Source organism: Belonocnema kinseyi, chromosome 3 (assembly GCF_010883055.1).
Source record: "Belonocnema kinseyi isolate 2016_QV_RU_SX_M_011 chromosome 3, B_treatae_v1, whole genome shotgun sequence".
NCBI lineage: Eukaryota > Metazoa > Arthropoda > Insecta > Hymenoptera > Cynipidae > Belonocnema > Belonocnema kinseyi.
The window spans coordinates 74046534-74066850 of record NC_046659.1 but is presented as its reverse complement, the minus strand read 5'-3'; the positions used below and the strand labels follow the sequence as shown (position 1 = coordinate 74066850).

Here is a 20317-nt window from a genome sequence, read left to right as displayed (position 1 = left end):
TAGAGTGCCACGAATAAAATTCAAAAAGAAATTTGTTAATTAGTTGATAAACGAATTACTTACGGCGAGTTGAATGTGAAAAAACATGGTTTTTTCAATTTAAAAAAAGGCAGTTTTTATTTATTTACTGGAAAATTTGCAGACCGAGAGAAAAACTGTAAATGGAGACTCTGGTTCATTTTTCAAAAGCTATCTAACTATACTTTTGGTTTTTTTTCAAATTTTGAATTTCACTTTTGATACCTGACGTCACAGCCTGGACAATACTTTTACTCGTTCTCGAGCGCCTGTCGCCTTCTTGTCCAGAACTTTTCAATTACACATGAACGTGAACAAAATTTCCCGTAAAAAGTGCAGAATTAGCCCAGGAATTTAACGGGAGGACCAAAGTATTATTTTTTTTGGCGATGCTGTAAAAACTGTAAACAGGATACATCTAGAATGGAGACTGAGTGTCTGTCATGCCTCCCTCAACCTTCCTATTGTCAAAAATTGAATCCGATCCAGAGAAATAAAAAATAATTAAAATATTAAGGAATTTAATTTTAATAGTCTACATTAGGTTAATTACATAACGACGAGATGTTTAAAAAGAATAGAAAAAAATCGGTTAATTAGTTCAATTTCTATTGAGAATTTTGGTAAATTTTCATTCACTTTAAGGATGTACAATACGTAAAATCAATCTAAAAATTCGCCAATTTTTTTAATGATTCATAAAATCCAAAAAAGTATATGTAATACCTGAATCATTTCTAAATTATTTTTTTTATAAGATCAACCTCAATAGAAATTTAGAGACTCGTTCGAAGAATAAAAAATAGGCCTTAATCATAAGGATTAAATCAGAATTGTAACTATTCTCTAAAAAGAAAGAAAAAACTAAACCACTAAATAACTACTGTTCAATAAACAACTTCAACCTGACTTATTTTTTCTAATGCCTGGTTAGAAGCTTCCATCAAGATATACAGAAATTATAATTAGATCTTTTTTTAAATTTAGGATATTTAAATAGGAAAACAATCCAATGTAAAATCCCTTTTTAACGTCCAATAATCAAATTGATGAAAAAAATTCCTGAAAATAAAATCAATAATCTAACGACCAAATTTGGACAACCACTACAAAATGTTCCAATTGGAATCTGAAAAAAGGAACACCTCTCCCCCTCCTAACCCTAAACAAAAAGAGGAGAAAAGAAAACTATTCATCTTTACTTTGGACGAAAATAAAAAGGAGGAAAGAAAAATGAGAAGGCAACCAACCAAACCCCTTCCTTCTCTTTTTTATTTCTTTCGTCCTCTTTATTCCCACCATTATCAAATCCCAATAAAAAACATTTTAAAAAAATATGTAATAATCACCAACGTTTCGGCACTCATACAGCACCCTTATCAAGGCAAAAGAAAAATATTAAATATTAAAAAATAAAAATAAAATGAAATAAAATAGAAATAAAAAAATAAAATAAAATGAAAAAAAAATAAATAAAACAAAAATAAAATGAAATCGTCGCAGGTGTGCTGTTCCTGCTGGCAACAAATTTTATTTTTATTTTATTTTATTTCGATTTTATTTTGATTTTATTTTATTTATTTACTTTTTATTTATTTTTCTTTATTTTATTTTTACTTTTTTTATTTCCATTTTATCTTATTTTTGTTTTATTTTATTTCAATTTATTTTTATTTTTATTTTATATTATTTTATATATTTTTTTGCTTTGACAAGGGCGCTGTATAAGTGCCGAAACGTTGGTGATTATTACATTTTTTTTAATGTGTTTTATTGGGATTTGATAATGGTGAGAATAAGGAGGACGAAAGAAATAAAAAAGAGAAGGAAGGGGATTTGGTTGGTTGCCTTCTCATTTATCTTTCCTCCTTTTTATTTTCGTCCAAAGTAAAGATGAATAATTTTCTTTTTTTCTTTTTTAGGGGGAAAGGAGGGGGAGAGGTGTTCCTTTTTTTCAGATTCCAATGGGGAAATTTTTTGGTGGTTTTCCAGATTTTTTCGTTAGATTCTTGATTTTATTTTCAGGAATTCTTTAGATCTTTTTTTGTCGATTTTATCAATCATTTCAAACATAGGCAAGTTTTGAGATTGATTGTGCGTACACTCATTATTGGCCATACTGACTGATTTTCTGAATCTTTTTTTTTCATTCTTTTGTAACTTATATCAGGTAATTGATGCAGGCAATGAAATGCACTTGACCATGTTTTGCTTAATTTTAGAGATTGTAAGAGATGATCATTAATGGCGGATGATTTAGTATAGTCTTTATCGAAAGACAAAATTAAATGCAAGTAAGTAAGAAATATGACCCGTACACACGAAGGATGTGATCAAAATATTTTCGAAAGAAAATAGACCTTTCTTCTCTCTTCTTAGATTCTACGACAAAAATTGCTAAAAAAGATGCTGCACCAAGCATAAGAAAATTTTGAATCAGAAAAGTATGAAATTTCTATTGATTTTATTTTCAACGTTTATACTTGAAGGGTATGCCTTTCAGAGCCTTTTCTTGAGCAATTCCTTTTCCAGAACTTTCAATTGAAAACTCTGCAATCACAGACATTCATCATTTTTCTATCTTTTTTCTTGAATCTTTATTTGTTTCAAATACAACTGCTTGCTCTAGAATTAATAGGATGATGTTCAGAATTAATGAACGATTTTGCTTCAAAATTCATATTTTGTGATATTTAAACAATTATATATTTATATTAATGAAGTAATTTCATTAATTAGTTACACGAAAAAGGTATTTAAATTACTTAATTTGTATAAATATATAATTTTTTAAATATTTATTTGTTTCCTACAAATTTAAAATGTTTTTTAATATATTGTAATATTTGAGAAATTTTTAAAATAATTGGAAAATTATTAAAGTCTTTGTGCAATCTTTGAAATCTATAGGATATCTTTGTGAAATATCTTTACAGAAATTTTGAAATCTTTGTGAAATCTTTCTGAAATCATTGATTGTAAAATCATTGAAAGTTTTGTAAAACGTTTGGCAATATCAATTTTATACCTGCATATATTATTCATTATTATTCATGATTTACTATGGATTGTTATTTATATATTTATAATGTATGTAAAATGTTAACATAGTACCAAGTGTCAACATTGTTCCATTTAATATTATGAAATTTTATGGCTCTGTCCCCACCTAGAAAAAGTAGGCTTCTTCGATTCTGTGAATAATATTTTAATGTTTCGAAAGAAAAACAATGAAATTGAACCATAAAATATGAATTTTGAAGAAAAATAGTTCATAAATTCTGATCAACAACGCATTTATTGTTACGTAAACAGTTGTATTTGAAACAAATAAAGATTTTTAAAAAAATGGAAAAATGATGAATGTCTATGGTTGCAGAGTTTTCAATTGAAAATTCTGGAAAAGGAATTGCTTAAGAAAAGTTTGTGAATTGCATACCTTTCAAGTTTATAACTTGAAAATAAAATAAACTCCAATTTCTGGCGCTGCATCACCTGCATAAATTTCCTGGTATAATTCACAATTCAATAAAAAATAAAAAATTAGGAACCCGCTCAATGTGGTAAATAATGAGTGCAATCTTAAAGTGAATGCAAAATTGCCAAAACTGCCATCAGAAATTGAACAGATTAACCGATTTTCTTCTATTTTCTTTTAATCGTCTTCTCGTTAGGTAATGAACCTAATGCAGAATATTAAAATTAAATTCCTTAATATTTAAATCATTTTTTATTTCTCTGAACCGTATCTTTGAAAAAATAACACTCTGGACCTCCTGCTGTTTCACTCAAAATTGGGCCGCCCCGATATTCCTCTCACCATGGATACACTCACGGTTGCGATTTGCTCATTCCCAGGCGCATAAAATGCATAATATTTTTAATCAATTGAAAAAAAGCAACAACAAGACCATTTTTCGAAAAAAAACTCTCTGTTGGATTTTGCATTTAGACCTTTGTATTATGTGGTTAAAATATGAAATCATAAAATTCATAATTGTAGGAGAAAAACGTATATGTATAATACACATGGACTAAAATTCTAGCCTGAGGAAGCGCCTTAATATCAGATTTCAAACTTTTCAATACCAAATGCAAACGTGTCTTACAATTCTCGATAATAGTCTAGGAAAAAGAGTTCTGTAATTACTATACAAAATTTAAGTAAGAAGCCAAATTCAGTCCACGATTGTAGAAAAGTTGTGATTTTTTTCATTTCGGTTCAAAAGAATTTTTTTAAATTCCTAAAGTGAAAAATAGCGCACTGATATTACAGGAAGTCCTAGACATAGGCAGTCTGGGAAAATATACCCGCGCCTCAATGCAGTCGTACGGGTAGCAGATATTTTATAGTAAAAACATTTTTTCTTATTTAAGAAAATTTTCTAGCAACAATTAATGTAAGAGTTAAAAGTATTCAATATTTGATATCTTTATAATTAATTAAAAATGAAAAATTGATAAAAGTTAAAGTTAAGTTCAAAATAGTGCCCATAAGCAGAAGTATTTTATATTAATTAATATGATTTTCACAGATTTCTAATATTCCTATTAAACTGTATTTAAATATTATTTTTAGAGAATTGAAAATCAGGTTGATTATTTTTATTTTCTGTTTTAATAACTCAATACTAGTCTGCAAAAATCCTTAAAATCGCTTGAAACCTTCAAAATCCCTTATAATACTGTCAAATCGGGAAAAAATCCTTCAAATCTTGAAAAGAATGGTTAAAATTCCTGAAATTCCGTGAAACATTATGAAATCTTACGAGATCCTAAATATGTACTGAATAAGAACTAAATAAGAAGCTCAATAGCCTATCAAAAAAGACGAATTTTCAAGAAGATACATTAATTTTCAATAAAATTGTTGAATTTTGAAGCCAATAAGACTAATGATCTACAGAAGTTTAATTTTCTACCCAAATATATAATTTTTTAACAAAAGAGTTAACTTGTAACAAAAACTATGAATTGTGTTCATGAATGTAGAGCTTTCAACTCAAAAATATGATTTTTGACCAAAAAATGTTATTTTCTGCCAAATATTTTAATATTTTAAAAAATTATTTCACTTTTCAAAATTTTAATTTTAATAGTGAGAAAAAGACAAAAAAGTAATATCTTCTTTTATAACTAACAAAATGAATATTTTGGACTACAATTCCAATTCATTTTTATATGTATATTTAACCCTCAAGTGCTAGAACCTCGAAATTTTCCGTTCCGCCTAGATCGGGTCCAGCAGACTCAAGCAAACTTCAAACTGAAATATCTCCGGTTTGAATAGACTTTCCTCCATTTAATTTTCTTTTAATTATAGCCCAGAGTCTCGGAAAAAGAAATATTGTAAAAATAGGTTTGAAAATTAATTGCATATAATAAATATTTTGTAAAAATGATAACACTTTGTGGAAAAAAAGCACTGTGAAAAAAAAACTTCCGGGTCCTGGAACCCGTTCTAGGTTTTGAGGGTTAAAGTTATTTTAGATAAAACTATTGATCTTACTCATATTATCAATCTTCCAGGACTTATATAACCCACAAAAAGTAAATACGTATTGAAATTTCGACATGAATATACAATGATAAATTTGAAATCAATTCACATTGAATTAAATATTCTTAAAATTAAAAAATTGAAGTGGGGTAGTTATAATATAACATTCAAATTAAAAATGGCAAAAAAAATTTTGAGCGTCAAGACATAAAATGAAAAGTGACTTAGGGCACCACCAATTTTTGGCCTGGCACTGGACGTTTCTCGCTCTAACTGAAAAGTTGAAAATCAGTTGAAAATGCAGATAAAACCATAACTTCCTAACTTTATTCTAGGATAAAATGCATATTAAAAATAATAAATTGTTCAAACAATTTCTTTAAACATTAAATTATCAGTTTAAAGTTATATTTTATCTACTACAAACAGTATTCACTACTAAAAAAAAACTTCAGAAATATAATAGGTAGTTAGCGCGAGTAACTCCCAATATACCCAATTATTATTCACTTATTATTTTTCACTATTTATTTGTTTGGGACCCTATATAACAGATTTATGAGGATGAATTTCAAAAATTAATTTCTCATTCGTATTATATAGCTAATTATGTAAAAAAGTTTCCAGGTTCAACTCGACACGCCTAATATTGACGATTCTGAATAAAATTGACAAAAGCGGCTTGCTTTCTTATGGAAAATACGTGTTAAAGTATACGAAGCTTGCGGAACTTCTAAATATAATTTTTTTGAACGCATTTATTTTTCTGAAAGAGGAGATTAAAAAAGATAGATGGCAATTTGCATTGTCAAAGAAAATTTTTTTTCTTTACACTTATTCACAATTTCACAAGGAACTCAAAACTTTTCTACATTTTTGCACAAGTATATATTAACGTATTTTTTATTTATTCATGTGTAAAAAAATTAAAATGTGTGTGCCGCAACCCGATTTGCAATATTGTACGACGAGTTGCCGCGCACGGCTTTTAATTTGTAATTTCTTAACAACTGAATAGATACAAATTACTCAATATAAATATATAAAATGATGAAAAGAGTTCTATGTGAAATTGTAAATAAATAAATTGTACATTTTAGATATTTTTAAATCTAAGGACTAAATTTTTCAGAAACTGGTGGGTTTAAATTTTTTTAAATTTGTTTAATATTTATGTTAATTCAGACAGCGAAAGAGTCTATTTTTGACATTTAATTTTTTATATCCTAGACAAAATTTGTTTTATACTTGGTGTTACTTGGATTCAGTACACAAATGGATAAGAGAGGATAAAATGGTTATCTTGTAAAATCGATTGCTATAAACAAATTGTATTAAAGAATAATCGAAAGTAGAGAATATTCGTCTTTAAAGTATATTTCTGTTGTGGAATTGCTTGCTTTCATTGTTAGGATGATAGTTGGCCATTAAAATTTAAGATTGAGTTTTATTAACTAATTATATATACAAATGTACATTGCAGACATTTACAGGGAAAAACAAATCGTTTTTCTTCTGGTCTTGTTGTAATTACAAAATCAGAAAGGGTTTCTGATAACATTTTATCAACCATAAATATATGTTCAATTTATAAACAAATTATATAAAAAAATGCACATCTTAGGCATCTTTAAGCGAAAAGTCTTTTTTATTCTGATCTTCATGGAATTTTATTGCCAATGATGTTTTCTGAAGAAGTATTGTTATGAATTAATATTTCTTCACTGGAGAAACAAATTACATAAACAAATGTACATTTTGGCCTTTTTTAAGCAAAAAGAAATCATTTTTTCTTCTGACCTTGTGGAAATTAAGTTGCCAATTTTATATATACTATTGTTCGACCGTAGTTCATGTAAAAACATTGCCAACATAATTTCAATAAGGCTAAAAGAAAGAAAATTATTTTTCCGCTTATAAGCGCCTAAATGTAAATTTGTTTATAGAATTTTTTTATAGAGTAAATGACTCACGATGCTTGGTAGCATTTTTCTGTAGAACATCTTTGGCCATATAATTTCAACAAAATCAGAAGAAAGAACGATTTCTTTTCGCTCAAAAACGCCTTATATGTGAATTTATTCATATAATTTGTTGATAAAATAAACAGATATTAAGAAAGAGCAACATTTTTTTTACAAAATATCACTGCAAATATAATTTCAGCAAGACCAGAAGAAAAAACGATTGCTTTTCCCTAAAAAACCCAAAATATGCAATGGTTTATATAATTTGTTTATAAAATGAACAAATATTCTTGTATTGCAAATTTCTTGTAGAAAACATTATTTTCAATATACTTGTAACAAGATTGGATAAAAAATTGATTTATTTGCGCCTAAAACCCATTAAAATGTGCATTTGTTTATACCATTTGTTCATAAAATAAAAAAATATTGATGGATGGTAACGTCTCTTCTTAAAGCATTATTTTAAATATAATTAAAACAAGACTAGAAGAAAAAACTATTTGTTTCTGTCTATAAATGTATGCGATGTACATTTGTTTACCTAATTTGTTTATAGAATTAATTAATAACATTCAATCTAAAAGTTGCATGGCCACATATCATCCTAACGATAAAACCAAGCAATTTTAGAGCACAAATATACTTACAAGACGAATAAGCCGTAATTGTCGATTATTTGTTAATATAATTTGTTTGTAACCATTACCCTTACAAGTTCACAACTTTTCTTTTTTTTTATAAATATCTGTGCATTGAATCCAAGTGACGGGAAGTATAATGCAAATTTTTTCTGGAAGATAACAAATGAAATTTAAGAAAACACATTTAAAAACGGAAACACAATAAATGCTCTTTCAGTTAATTAAGTCCGTTTATTTTTATATTTATTGGAAAAAATTTCCTAAAAATTATGAATTTTGTATGTCATTTTCCAAAATATAGACTGTTATTTTCAAATATTTTTTTCTGTCATCAATAATATTTAAGACATTTTCTGAAAATCTTCTATATTCGGAAGATGATTACCAATAATTATACTTATAAATTTTTAAAATTATTTTCTGTATTTTTTATTTCTGGGTAAGCGTTTAGAAAAATTTATTTTAGAAAATATTATTTTTTCAATTGTTTCTTACATTTTTTTAATATCGTAATTTTCACTCGTTTTACATGTCAATAATGTTTTTGTTTTACTTTCTGATCTGAAAATGATAAATCTTTACGAAAAAAGCTCTACTTTAGAAGAAATCAAAGTCAAAAATTTTTTATTTTAATTTTCCGATTCTGGGAACATTCAAAATTTTAGATTCAATCTACTTTCGGTATTTTAAAATTGTTTAATCGGCTGAAAGAAAATTTTGTTACGTGATATTTATTTAAATATGTACTTTTTGACTGCGTGATTGGACCGTGATATTATGAATCATTTATATATTTGGCATATAGATTAAATATAATTCATGAATAAAAATCAGATTCATAGAATTTATACTAATTTCATTACATAAATTGCACTTTTAAAAAATCCAGTGGAACCTCTTTCGAAACTCAAAAGTAAAAAATGCCCTGAAAAATAAATCTCACTTACATTCAATCCAACTTCTTCAGCAGTATAATTTCCATACTGTTCAATGATACACTTAGCCTTTTCAAGGTATTTTATTTTAGTTGCTGGTTCCCACCATTCGACGAGATTTCCTTCCTTATCAAACTGACGACCTTGGTCATCAAAACCGTGAGTAATTTCATGTCCAATAACAAAACCAATCGCACCGTAATTCATGTATCGTGGTCTGTCATTGTTGAAGAAGGCCCCTTGTAGAATTCCAGCCGGAAACTCTAAAAAGTTTAAATTGGTGCTTAAATATTAAAGCTAATCTGAAAATAATTTTGATAATTATATTACACTCAGAATACAAAGTTTAGCGCAGAAACAAAAACCCAAAATTCGGATTATTAATGGAATTTTATATCTTCTTTGACTTTTAATCCAATCGGAAGTTTTTAAAAACATTGGCTTTTACGGGTAGTCCAAAAGGTATTTAAGTTTGGCAATTTAAATATAAAACGACTAAATAATTTAACATAGGAATTTAAAAAAATTATTTTAACCAAAGATTCGGAAAAAGTCGTTAAGTCATAATTTTAAAAGCCCTGGGTATGCATCAGGGTGGCCCTTATTTTTCAAAATCATATTTTTGTATACAAAAATTGTTTCACGTCCTAGAAGTCAATTTTGGGACGTAAAAAACGACAATAATATTATTCCATTGCGTCGTATAATTGACTACTATTATTATTAATAATAATAGATTATACATACATATCGTTAATATTATTTTTTGTGATTTCACAATAAATTTCCACAAAAAGTTGAACGTCATTGTTGATTTTTTTCTTTGCAAAATATTTTTTTCTCTGAGCCAGTTTTATTAGAATACACAAGAAACTAATGTTCAAATTTAAGCCAAATCAATTTATATTTAGCGTTGCCCCAAACACTTTGATGTTTTTCTTTGAATTAATATGAGACAAATTCAACTTCTTTATTTAACTGAAGTAATGTACAATACATGATCCTGTTCAGAAGATTTTAGCGAATAGAAATTAGCCATAATTTTTAATATTATATTATTTTTAGACCCTCTTATGGGGCCCCAAAGAATAGCCCATAAGCAATAATTAATAGTTTCATCTCATAATAAGATTAATGCTCGCAAATAACAAATCTTTTTTGGAAAAATAATTATGAAAGGATAAGTTATTAATTTCCACTTATTTTTGAACTAATTTTTAATTTTATTAACATCTTTTGTTTGTTTGCATAATTAATTTCTTGTAAAAGTCACGGAATAGGTACATATCATAGGTTTTATGTATCTTATAATGAATTTTAGCACTATTATTATTAATTTAAATCATGTTTTAACAGTTTGAGCAACACTTATATTATTGTTTACCATAGATTTTTAAAGAACTTTTTATTTTTAAAACAATAAAACAAATTTTAAATAATATTTTTCTCTAAAAATTGGTAAATGATGGTGTCTTCTTCAGGCTATGCATTTATTTATAAAAGCCAAGATTTCATTTATAATTTGGTTAAAAATTCATCTATTTTGGTTGAACGTCCAACTACTTTACTGAAAGTTGAACTGCTTTAATAAATCTATGTAGTTAACAATTTAATTGATTTATTTTTTTATCAGCTATTGCATTAAAAATGTAACTATCTTGTTAAAAAATTAAACAATTTTGTCCGAGAATTCATCTATTATGTTGAAAATTAAATTATATATTTGAAACCTTAACTATTTGGTAGAAAAATCAATTATTTTTTTTAATCATACTTGGCTTTAACATTCAACAATTTAGTTGAGAATGCTATTATTCGCTCAAGATTCATCAATTTTGGTTGAAAGTTTAACTACTTAGTTGAAAATTGAACTAAGTTTTGAAAATTATTTGGTTATGAATTCTATAATTTTGTTAATAAATCGGTTACTTGATTAAAAATTCAAGTATTTTTTTTAGAAAATTTAACTGTTTGGTATAAAGTACACATTTTTCTTCAAAAATCATATTTGGCCTTAAAGTTAAACAATAGTGAAGAAATAAATCAATAATTCTTACACTTGAAAATAGAATTAAAAACTCGTCCTTTTGGAAGAAATTTAATATTTTTGAAAAAAATGTAACAGTTTATGACTTAAAACTAAAACCTTTCTGGTAGACAAATTCAATTACTTACTCTAAAGTAAAACTTCTTCATTAAGAAATTATTTTTTTGCTTGATTCATGTTTTGCATGCAATTTTGAATATTTAAAAACAAATTCTTATTCATTTTTTTTTAAATTCGTCATTTTTACTTAAAAATAATTCTTATTGTTTAAAAATTCAACTTTTGGTATTAAATCCAAATCCTTAATTCAAAATCAATCTATTTTATCAAAGATTGATCTTTATTTGCAGTAAATTAATCTTCTTTGTTAAATATTAATATTTTTTATTTAAAATTCAACTATTCGGTTTAAAAATAATCTATTTGTTTATACCTCGTCTTCTTTAAACTTAAATGTCTTATATTTAAAATTAACACCTGTTTCGGTTGAAAATTCAACTACTTGCTTGATAATTCAACTAGTTTATTAACAGTCTTCTTTTGGTAGAAGATTCATTTTTTTATTGAAAATTGAATTATTTTGTTAAAAATTCATTTTTTTCTATCCAAGATGATTTTTTTTATTGAAAATTTAACTATTCCATTTTGATGGCACGTATATTTTGTTGCAAATTTTTCTTTTTTGTTAAATACTTAATTTTATTTATTAAAAATTCATCTTTTCGGTTAGAAATGCAAGTCTGATTAAAAATTCATACAATTTAATAGATATTATTTTTTGCGGTTGAATCAAACCATTTTTAATTTAAAATAAACATATTTTTGTTGAAATTCTACTACTTGGTTGAAAGTTGAACTATTTTATTACAAAATTATTTTTTTGCTTGATTCATGTTTTGGTTGAAAATTTTACTACATTTTTTAAATTTATTTTTATGATTTTTGTTGAAAATTCGTCATTTTTAATTAAAAATTAATCGTATTGTTTTAAGATTCAACTTATTGGTATTAAATTCAAATACTTAATTCAAAATAAATCTATATTATCAGAGATTTATTATCATTTATAGAAAATTAATCTTCTTTGTTAAATATTAATATTTTTTATTTAAAATTTAACAATTCAGTTTAAAAATTATCCATTTTTTATAGCTCTTCTTTTTTTAATTTAAATGTCTTTCGTTTTAAATGAACTGTTTCGGTTGAAAATTCAACTACGTGGTTGACCATTGAACTAGTTAGTTAACGGTGTTTTTTTGGTTGAAGACTTATCTTTTTGGTTGAAAATTGAATTATTTTGTTCAAAATCCATTTTTTTGTATTCAAAATTAATGTTTTTTAACTGAAAATTTAACTACCCTATTTTTCTAATCCATGTATTTTGTTAAAAGTTTATCCTTTTTGGTAAATTATTAATTTTTCTTTGTTTAAAATTCATCTTTTTGGTTTGAAATTCAAGCCTGGTTAAAAATGCATCCAACTTATTGAATATTATTTTTTGTGGTTAAACTAAGCCATATTTAATTTAAAATAAACATATTTTTATTAAAATTCTACTACTTTGTTGAACGTTGAACTAATTTTTTTAAAGTATTTGGTTATGAATTCAATAATTATGTCGAAACTATTTGATTAGAAAATTTAAATGTTTGGTATGAAGTTCACATTTTTATTGAAAAATATTTGGCTTCAAAATTCAACAATATTAAAGAAACAAATCATTCTTATTATTTAAAATAGAAAAGTACCTTTACTTTTGATAATTATATTACTTAATGTTAAGTTAAAAACTTGTCTTTTTGGTAGAAATTTAATATTTTTGTTTATTCTTGATTTAAAAATTGAAAATTTAACTTTTTTGAAATTCATTTTATGCATTTTGTTAAAAGTTCGTCCTTTTTAGTTAAAAATTAATCTTAATGTTTAAACACTCAACTTTTTCAAACTAAATTTAAATACCTAATTAAAAATTCATATTTTTGATTAAAGATTAATGTTTATAGCTCGTCTTTTTTTGTTAAATTTAAATGTCGTTTATTTAAAATCCACGCCTGTTTCGATTGAAAATTCAACTACTTGGTTGACCATTGAACTAGTTAGTTAACAGTCTTTTTTGGTTGAAGACTTATCTTTTTGGCTGAAAATTGAATTATTTTGTTCAAAATCCATTTTTTTCTATTCAAAATTAATGTTTTTTAACTGAAAATTTAACTATTCTATTTGCATAATCCATATGTACTTTGTTAAAAGTTTATCGTTTTTAGTAAATTATTAATTTTCTTTGTTAAAAATTCATCTTTTTAGTTTGAAATTCAAGCCTGGTTAAAAATGCATCCAACTTATTGAATATTATTTTTTGGGATTAAACTAAGCCATATTTAATTTAAAATAAACATGTTTTTGTTAAAATTCTACTACTTGGTTGAAAGTTGAACTATTCTGAAAAGATTTTTTTGATTGATGTTTCAGTTCGTTGGTTGAAAATTTAACTAATTTCTAAAAGTTAATCTTTCGTTTTGTTGTAACTAAGGATGAAATTAATAAACAAGAGGTACATATGAATATCAAAATTTCTTGAGAAAGTACTACTAAAATACGCTTTTCCTGTTTTTTTTTAAAGGGAGCTATGTATTTGAACATAAAAATATTATTTTAAAAGTTTAAAAATTGCTGAAAGAAAAAGATTGCTCACTTACATTATAAGACTCATAATATATCTACTTTACGATTTCTACCAGCAAAGTTTGTTTAGGGTGTTCATTGACCTTACTATTACGTAAAACTGTCAATTACCACTTATGAAAAATTCTTTAAGGCTCCACAAGAAGTTCCTAAAATTGTATAATATTTTAATATATGGCCGATTCTTAATCTCTTAAGTATTCTAGAAAGGATCAGGCATTATAATTTACGTGTCAAATTTGAAGATATATTTTTTTTCATGTAAACAAAAGTAGGGGTGAGAACAACAATATAAAAAAAATTCAAAATATTAACCTGTACCACCCTAGTATGTATTTCAGAGTAAACTAGTTTAATCAGTTGATTTTTGGAAACAATTTAAAAAAATTATACTCACGAATACTGTTCTCAATTGAAGAATAGAAGGCATTTACAATAGCAGGTCTGCCATGAGAAACCCAGTCGGATTTGTTCACTGGTTTCCGTAACTTACTGAAGGAATATTCAGTTCCGAAAAGCGTGAGGTTCAAAACGGTTTGAAGATAATCACCCTGGGTAATTTGCAACTTTTCGTAGAATTCTTCAAGCTTTTTGTCGTCAAGAAGTTCATCCGGATAAGCAATATGGGTGCTCATGGAATCAGCTTTTTCCAAAGCACTCTGTCGCGTTTTCTCGTCCATCCATTCTACCTGAAAACCACAGGGTGACTAAATAGTTTTAAAATTCTTAAGATGCTTTCAAATTATACATAAAAACTTGAAACATTTACATGTTATTATAAACTTTTTCAAATTTTGAATTATTTTAAAAAAAATTGCCAGAACTTCCAAACATCTTTTTAAATGATTCGAATTTTTCTAGAATCTGTCCGACGAATGTTTTTAAAATCCTGAAAAATTATAAAAATTTCCAAAGCATCTTTCACATTAATTTTTGATAATTTTGTAAATATTTCTAATTCTTTTAAAATATTCTCTTAAAATTAATTTTATCTCCAAAAGATAATTTTTAATTTGCCAAAGAAATTAATTTTGATTTTTTTTAAACTTCGAAATATCCCTTTAATTCACTCGAATTTTGTCTAAGAATAATAGGTGTTCTACTTATACATCAAAATTCAACAATTTGATTTACAAATTAATTTTTTAAGAGCAATTGAAATTGTAACGTTCAAAGTTTTTTTTTGAGTTTTGAATATTTAATTTATAATTACTGATTTTAACTGAAAAATCAAATATTTCTGAATATTAAGTAATTGTTCTTTCTCTTAATTAAAAAATTTCAAATGAAGTGGTTTAAAAATGGAATTTTTTAGTCTGAAATATCTTAAATTGAATAAAAGCCTTTAATTATGAATATAGTATTTTTAAGTTATTTAAAATTTGAAAATAGTTTATAAAGTCATAATCTTGCGTTTATAATGGTTCAACTAATAAGGCTTTTCAATTGAAACAGTTGAATTTATATCTGTAAAATCTGCAAATTCTAAAATTCTAAACTGATTCCGAATCGTATTATAAAATTAATTAATACTTATTTTTTAAATCTTTAAAACTGCATTTAAAAAATCTTAAAAGTAAAATGTACGCCTGAAAATTAAAGATTAAAATGAAAATTTTTTAAAGCGAAAGATTTTCTAATTAAACATTTTTTTTCTATACATTTGTAAAATTACCGGTCCAACAATAAATTCACAGTGATTTCCCGGTTTTTCCCGGTCTCGTGAAATTCCCGGTTTCACGGCTCAGCGGCCACCATGAAATCATTACCAAATATTTTAAAAATAGATTAGGTTTATTACAAGATCATATAATTGGTTGACATTTTTGAAGTTTTGAAGAATGTTTTCTTCTTTAGTAACTTCTTTTCTTATTAGAAGAATAGGTTTGAAGTTTATGGATAATGAGTTTGTTACGATAGAACTAGAGATAGATTACAAATAATGATGACAAAATTGAAGATCAGGAAGAAGATAGGAAGAAAGTTAGAGAAATCAGCTGAACATAGAAAATTGTTTCTTCTTCAGCATCTTTTTTCCTTAGGAGAATAAAAAGTTTGACTTTTGCAGATTATGAGGCTGTTACGATAGAATGAGAGGATAGTTTGCAAAGGATGATGAGTCGACTGAATTTTTAAGTCACATTTATTCTGAAAAAAGATCTACTCCATCGCTCCACTCCATCCGATTCGATTCCCACCCAGTGAAGAGATGGAGTAGATCTTTTTTCAGAAAAAATTTAATACTAAAATTTAAAAAAAAAATTATTTTACGTCTAGTCTGAAAAGGCGTAAAGTATTTTCTGTTATTTGAAGAGTAAACTTGATCGATAGGGCTGATTAGTATTTTCACGGTGTGTGAAAAGAAATCTACACTTGTCAATGGTAACGATCTCGGATGGTAATACGAATTCCTTTAAATTGACACAACTAAAGGTCATGAAGAATATAGAAAGAAAAGGAATCAAATAAACTAAAGACCAAAAAATTTTCCTCTTTAAGTAACTTCTTTTCTTGGTAGAAGAAGAAATTTGACGTTTGTGGATAATCAGTTTGTTAAGGTAGAATTAGAGGGTAGATTAGAGAAAATTATGACTCTTTTCAAAGCCATAAAGAAGATGGAAAAAGGTGAGAGAAATCAGCTGAGCATAAAAAAAGTGTTTCTTTATTATTATTTTTTTTTCTTAGGAGGAAAATAAATTTGACTTTTGCGGATGATGAAGTTGTTACAATAGAATTAGAGGATAGTTTTCGAAGAATTATGACTCAACTGAATTTTAAAATTAAATTTTTACTGAAAAAAGATCTACTCCGTCTAGTTCGATTCCCAGTGGAGCGATGGAGTAGATCTTTTTCAGAACAAAATTAATTTTCCAATTTAAAAAAAAAAGTATTTTCCATCTAGTCGAAACAGGCGTAAAGTATATTCTGTTATTTTAAGAGTAAACTTAATCGATAGGGTTGATTCCTATTTTCACAGTGTGTGAAAAATATCTACACTGGTTGATGCTTACCATCTCTGATGATAATACGGATTTCTTTTAGATTGACACAACTGAAGGTATATAAAGAATATAGAAAGACAAGGAGTGAAATCAACTGAAGATCAAGAATTATTTCTTCTACCGCAACCTTCTTTGCTTACAAAAAGCGGAAGTTTGACGTTTGTTGACGAGATTCATAACATATAATTAGAGGATGATTTACAAAGAATACTGATGACTCGATGGAGGGCCAGAAATAAAATAGGAAAAAAGTGAATGAAGTAACTGAACATGAAGATTTTTTCATTCTTCATCACCTTCGTTTATCAGGAGAAGTTTGATGTTTGCGATTGAAATGAGCTAACGGATAGTAGAGAAAGAATTCTTTGATATGTCATCTAATTAGCATTTTGAATTCAGCGTAACTATTGATTGACTCACCTGCTTCAGAATTTTCTTGAACTCTCGGCGAATGTCAGTCACCATCTCGACTGCACTTTTCTTCGATTCCTCATTGAAATATTTCCTGACGTAGAGAGCTCCAACGCTCAATCCTAAACTTCCAGAGGTTACATCAATGCACTCCTTCCATCTGGCTTCCCTTTCAGCTTTGCCACTGACTTCAGTGGAGTACTTCAATTGTCTCCTACGAATATCATCAGTTAGATAACTGACTGTGGCTCCAGCAGCTCTCCACATGACATAATTTGCCTGGACCCTCTTGGGAGTTTCCTTCATCAGTGTTTCGAATTCCTTAAAGTAGGAAGGCACGTTCACTATGACCAATTCATCATCGCCAACCTCTACGTTGGGTTTGAGAATATTGTTGAAGTATTCCTTCCAAGGAATAGACGTATAATTCCCTGTGAGTTCTTTCACAGTCATCGGATTGTAGAGAGCAGTTCCGTTGCGACGTTTTTCATTTGGAAGAGAGATCTAAAATTTTAAAAACATTGTGGTAGACGTTGCAAAATTTTTATTTTAGTTCGGAGCCTTCTTGAGTAATTGGATACTTACATTGGCAAGTTTCATTTCGAATTCGAGTGATTCCTTTAATTCAGTTTCGGCTCTTGTTCGTTCAGCACCAAGAATAACGGCAATATCGACCATGTAACTATAGTAGGCACTGACGATCTTGTCACTGAAACCTTTCACTAGATATTCACGAGACAAGCCAATAGATGCTTGGTCAATCTGGGAAAATTTTCTGGTGAAGTAATATCTAATTGGAAGCCAATAAAACCTAAACTAAAATAAATGGTTACTTACATCAAGTACTCGTCTTGTACTGTTCTTTAAATCTACCCCGACACTGAAGTCAAAGAAGTAATCGACTGAGAATCCTACTTTTCTGAATTTGTAGACTGATTCTTTCCATTCAAAGTCTTCTTCTAGCCACTTCTCACCTTCGATGACGGGCCAACCTCCCAATTGCTTCAAAATGTCTAAAGCTGGGCTCAAACCCTTGGCATCAATGGTAGCTGGAAAATAATAATTGTTTAATTATATAGTAAATTAAATTTGATACATTAAGTATAAATTCAAGTAGAAACTACCTGGAAATAGAATGTCCGTAAGATGCTGATGTGAAAGTTGTACAAGGTTTAAGAAGTTTAGAATTAAAAATTAGAAAGTCGTAAGTTTTTGTTCGCTTTGTAATTTAATACTTTAAGTAAGAGACATTTGATGAAACTCCAATAATTTTTTTAATTTAGAACCCTCGAAGGTTTTAAAGGAAAACTATTTTCAGTTTAAAGACAAACATTTTTAAAGGCTGAATAGTAGAATAAATATATATAATAAAATAAAATATATAATAAAGGTTGAAGAGACAATGAATATTCGTAACTTTTTAAATTTATTTTAGAATGACTTACTTTTGTTCATGCATGACTTGTATAAGTTCTTTGCAAGCTTGAATGGTTTTGGTTCATCCGGCTTAATTTCCTCTTCGATGCTAATCCTCAACTGCTCCTGAAGTCTATCGCTGATGACGCTGAAGGTGGTAACAGTAGTCTGATCATCAGGAATAACCGTGGACTTTAAAAATTTGCCACAGGCAAATTTATAAAAGTCGTCACAGGGTTCTACAGCAGGATCAATGTTGTCCAGAATCTTCGAAGCTGCAAGAAAAATACTCAGTAACGGGAAGTAACTAGCTTCGTTTAATAAGTTACTTTTTTTTTAAGATGGTAGCAGTAATGATGTAAGTGTTCTAATATGTAACGAATTGATAACTAGTTCCATTTTTTCAATGACAGTAGCAATAAAAATCGTTAATTTTTCAGTTACTTTCGAAATATAGTTCACAAGGCTTTTTTATGACAATAAATTAATTTAATCGCTTTTGCAACTATGTTTTTTCACAATTCAAATTGTGGTGGCTAGTTTTTAAAAGATTCCTAAGGACAACAAGAATGTATTGGGCGAATTGAACGGCAAAACTTTCGAGAAATTACTGCTGTCAAAAATATATAAATAATACACAGGTCTACCATTTCGAGGCGTCCTAACGATAGGATGCCAACGCACGCGATCGACAAGATGATACCTGACCAAAAATATAAACAATAAAAAGCTAACCAAGAAGTAAGAACTAGAAAGTTTTAGATCGCGGAATTGAACAAGATAGAGCTAGAAGTTGGCCAAAACTAGAAGATGCTCGCTCGCTCCATCAAAACATTAAAGTGCTATCTAGGGCGAGCAAAGCTTGAAGGTGCCACTTCTCGCTTATAATCTAAACGCGAGAAGTGGCAACCTTCATGCTTTGCTCGCCCGAGATAGAACTTTCATGATTTGATGAAGCGAGTGAGCACCTTTTAGTTTTGGCCAACTTCTAGCCTCATCTTGCTCAATTACACGAGAAAGACTTTCTAGCGCTAACTTCTCGGTTAGTTTTACATTGCTTTTATTTTTGGTTAAGTACCGTCAAGTCGTGTCGCGTGCGTTGGACCCTACCGTTAGGACGCCTCGATTTGTCTAATTTACTTGAAAAAAGTGAAAGAGTAAACTATTAAAACCAAAAACGTGAGAAAAAATGTCTAATTTCTAACACAAAAAATGAATCATATCTGATCCAAAAAGTGACTACTAAAATTGATTAGAAGTGACTAATGTGCATTAATAATGTGACTACTGTCCTTTATAGTTCGAAAGAATTCAATGCAATTTATAAGAATTTGAGGTGAATTTGAACGAATTCAGCATAAATTTCTAAAAATAAACTAAACTAATGAATTACAAAAAACTTCAGTGAATTTCAAAAATGTAAGAATATGTGAAAAATTCGATAAAATTAATACAAATTCTGGGTGAATTAAAAAAATTTATAAAATATTGCACAGATTTACGCAAAATTTGAGTGAATTTAGAAGAGCTGAATTAAAATAAATTCAGCGAGGGTGAAAAATAATAATTCAAACAAATTTAAAAGAATTTAGAAAATACTTGGTTTAGGCATAAAATGATCCACATGTACACCTGGTCTAAAGGAAATAGCCGCAGTATAATCGACTTTGTTGTTGCGGATGAAAGACTTAGAGA

The 20317-nt window shown here is 27.5% G+C and overlaps 1 protein-coding gene across 4 annotated transcripts in view; it reads right to left on the bottom strand.

Annotated features, from left to right (window-relative positions):
• Positions 1–20317, bottom strand: part of LOC117170364 (neprilysin-2-like) — an 85823-nt gene that overhangs the window by 15775 nt on the left and 49731 nt on the right. For 3 of the 4 annotated variants that reach the window (XM_033357111.1, XM_033357113.1, XM_033357115.1), the window contains exons 4-9: positions 18652–18897; positions 18044–18255; positions 17792–17968; positions 17216–17710; positions 14191–14482; positions 9077–9327 (exon numbers count right to left, since the gene is read on the bottom strand). In XM_033357111.1, the coding sequence (XP_033213002.1) occupies positions 9077–9327; positions 14191–14482; positions 17216–17710; positions 17792–17968; positions 18044–18255; positions 18652–18897 (1673 nt within the window). The remainder of the gene's footprint in view (positions 1–9076; positions 9328–14190; positions 14483–17215; positions 17711–17791; positions 17969–18043; positions 18256–18651; positions 18898–20317) is intronic. The other variant, XM_033357112.1, reaches the window with a different exon arrangement.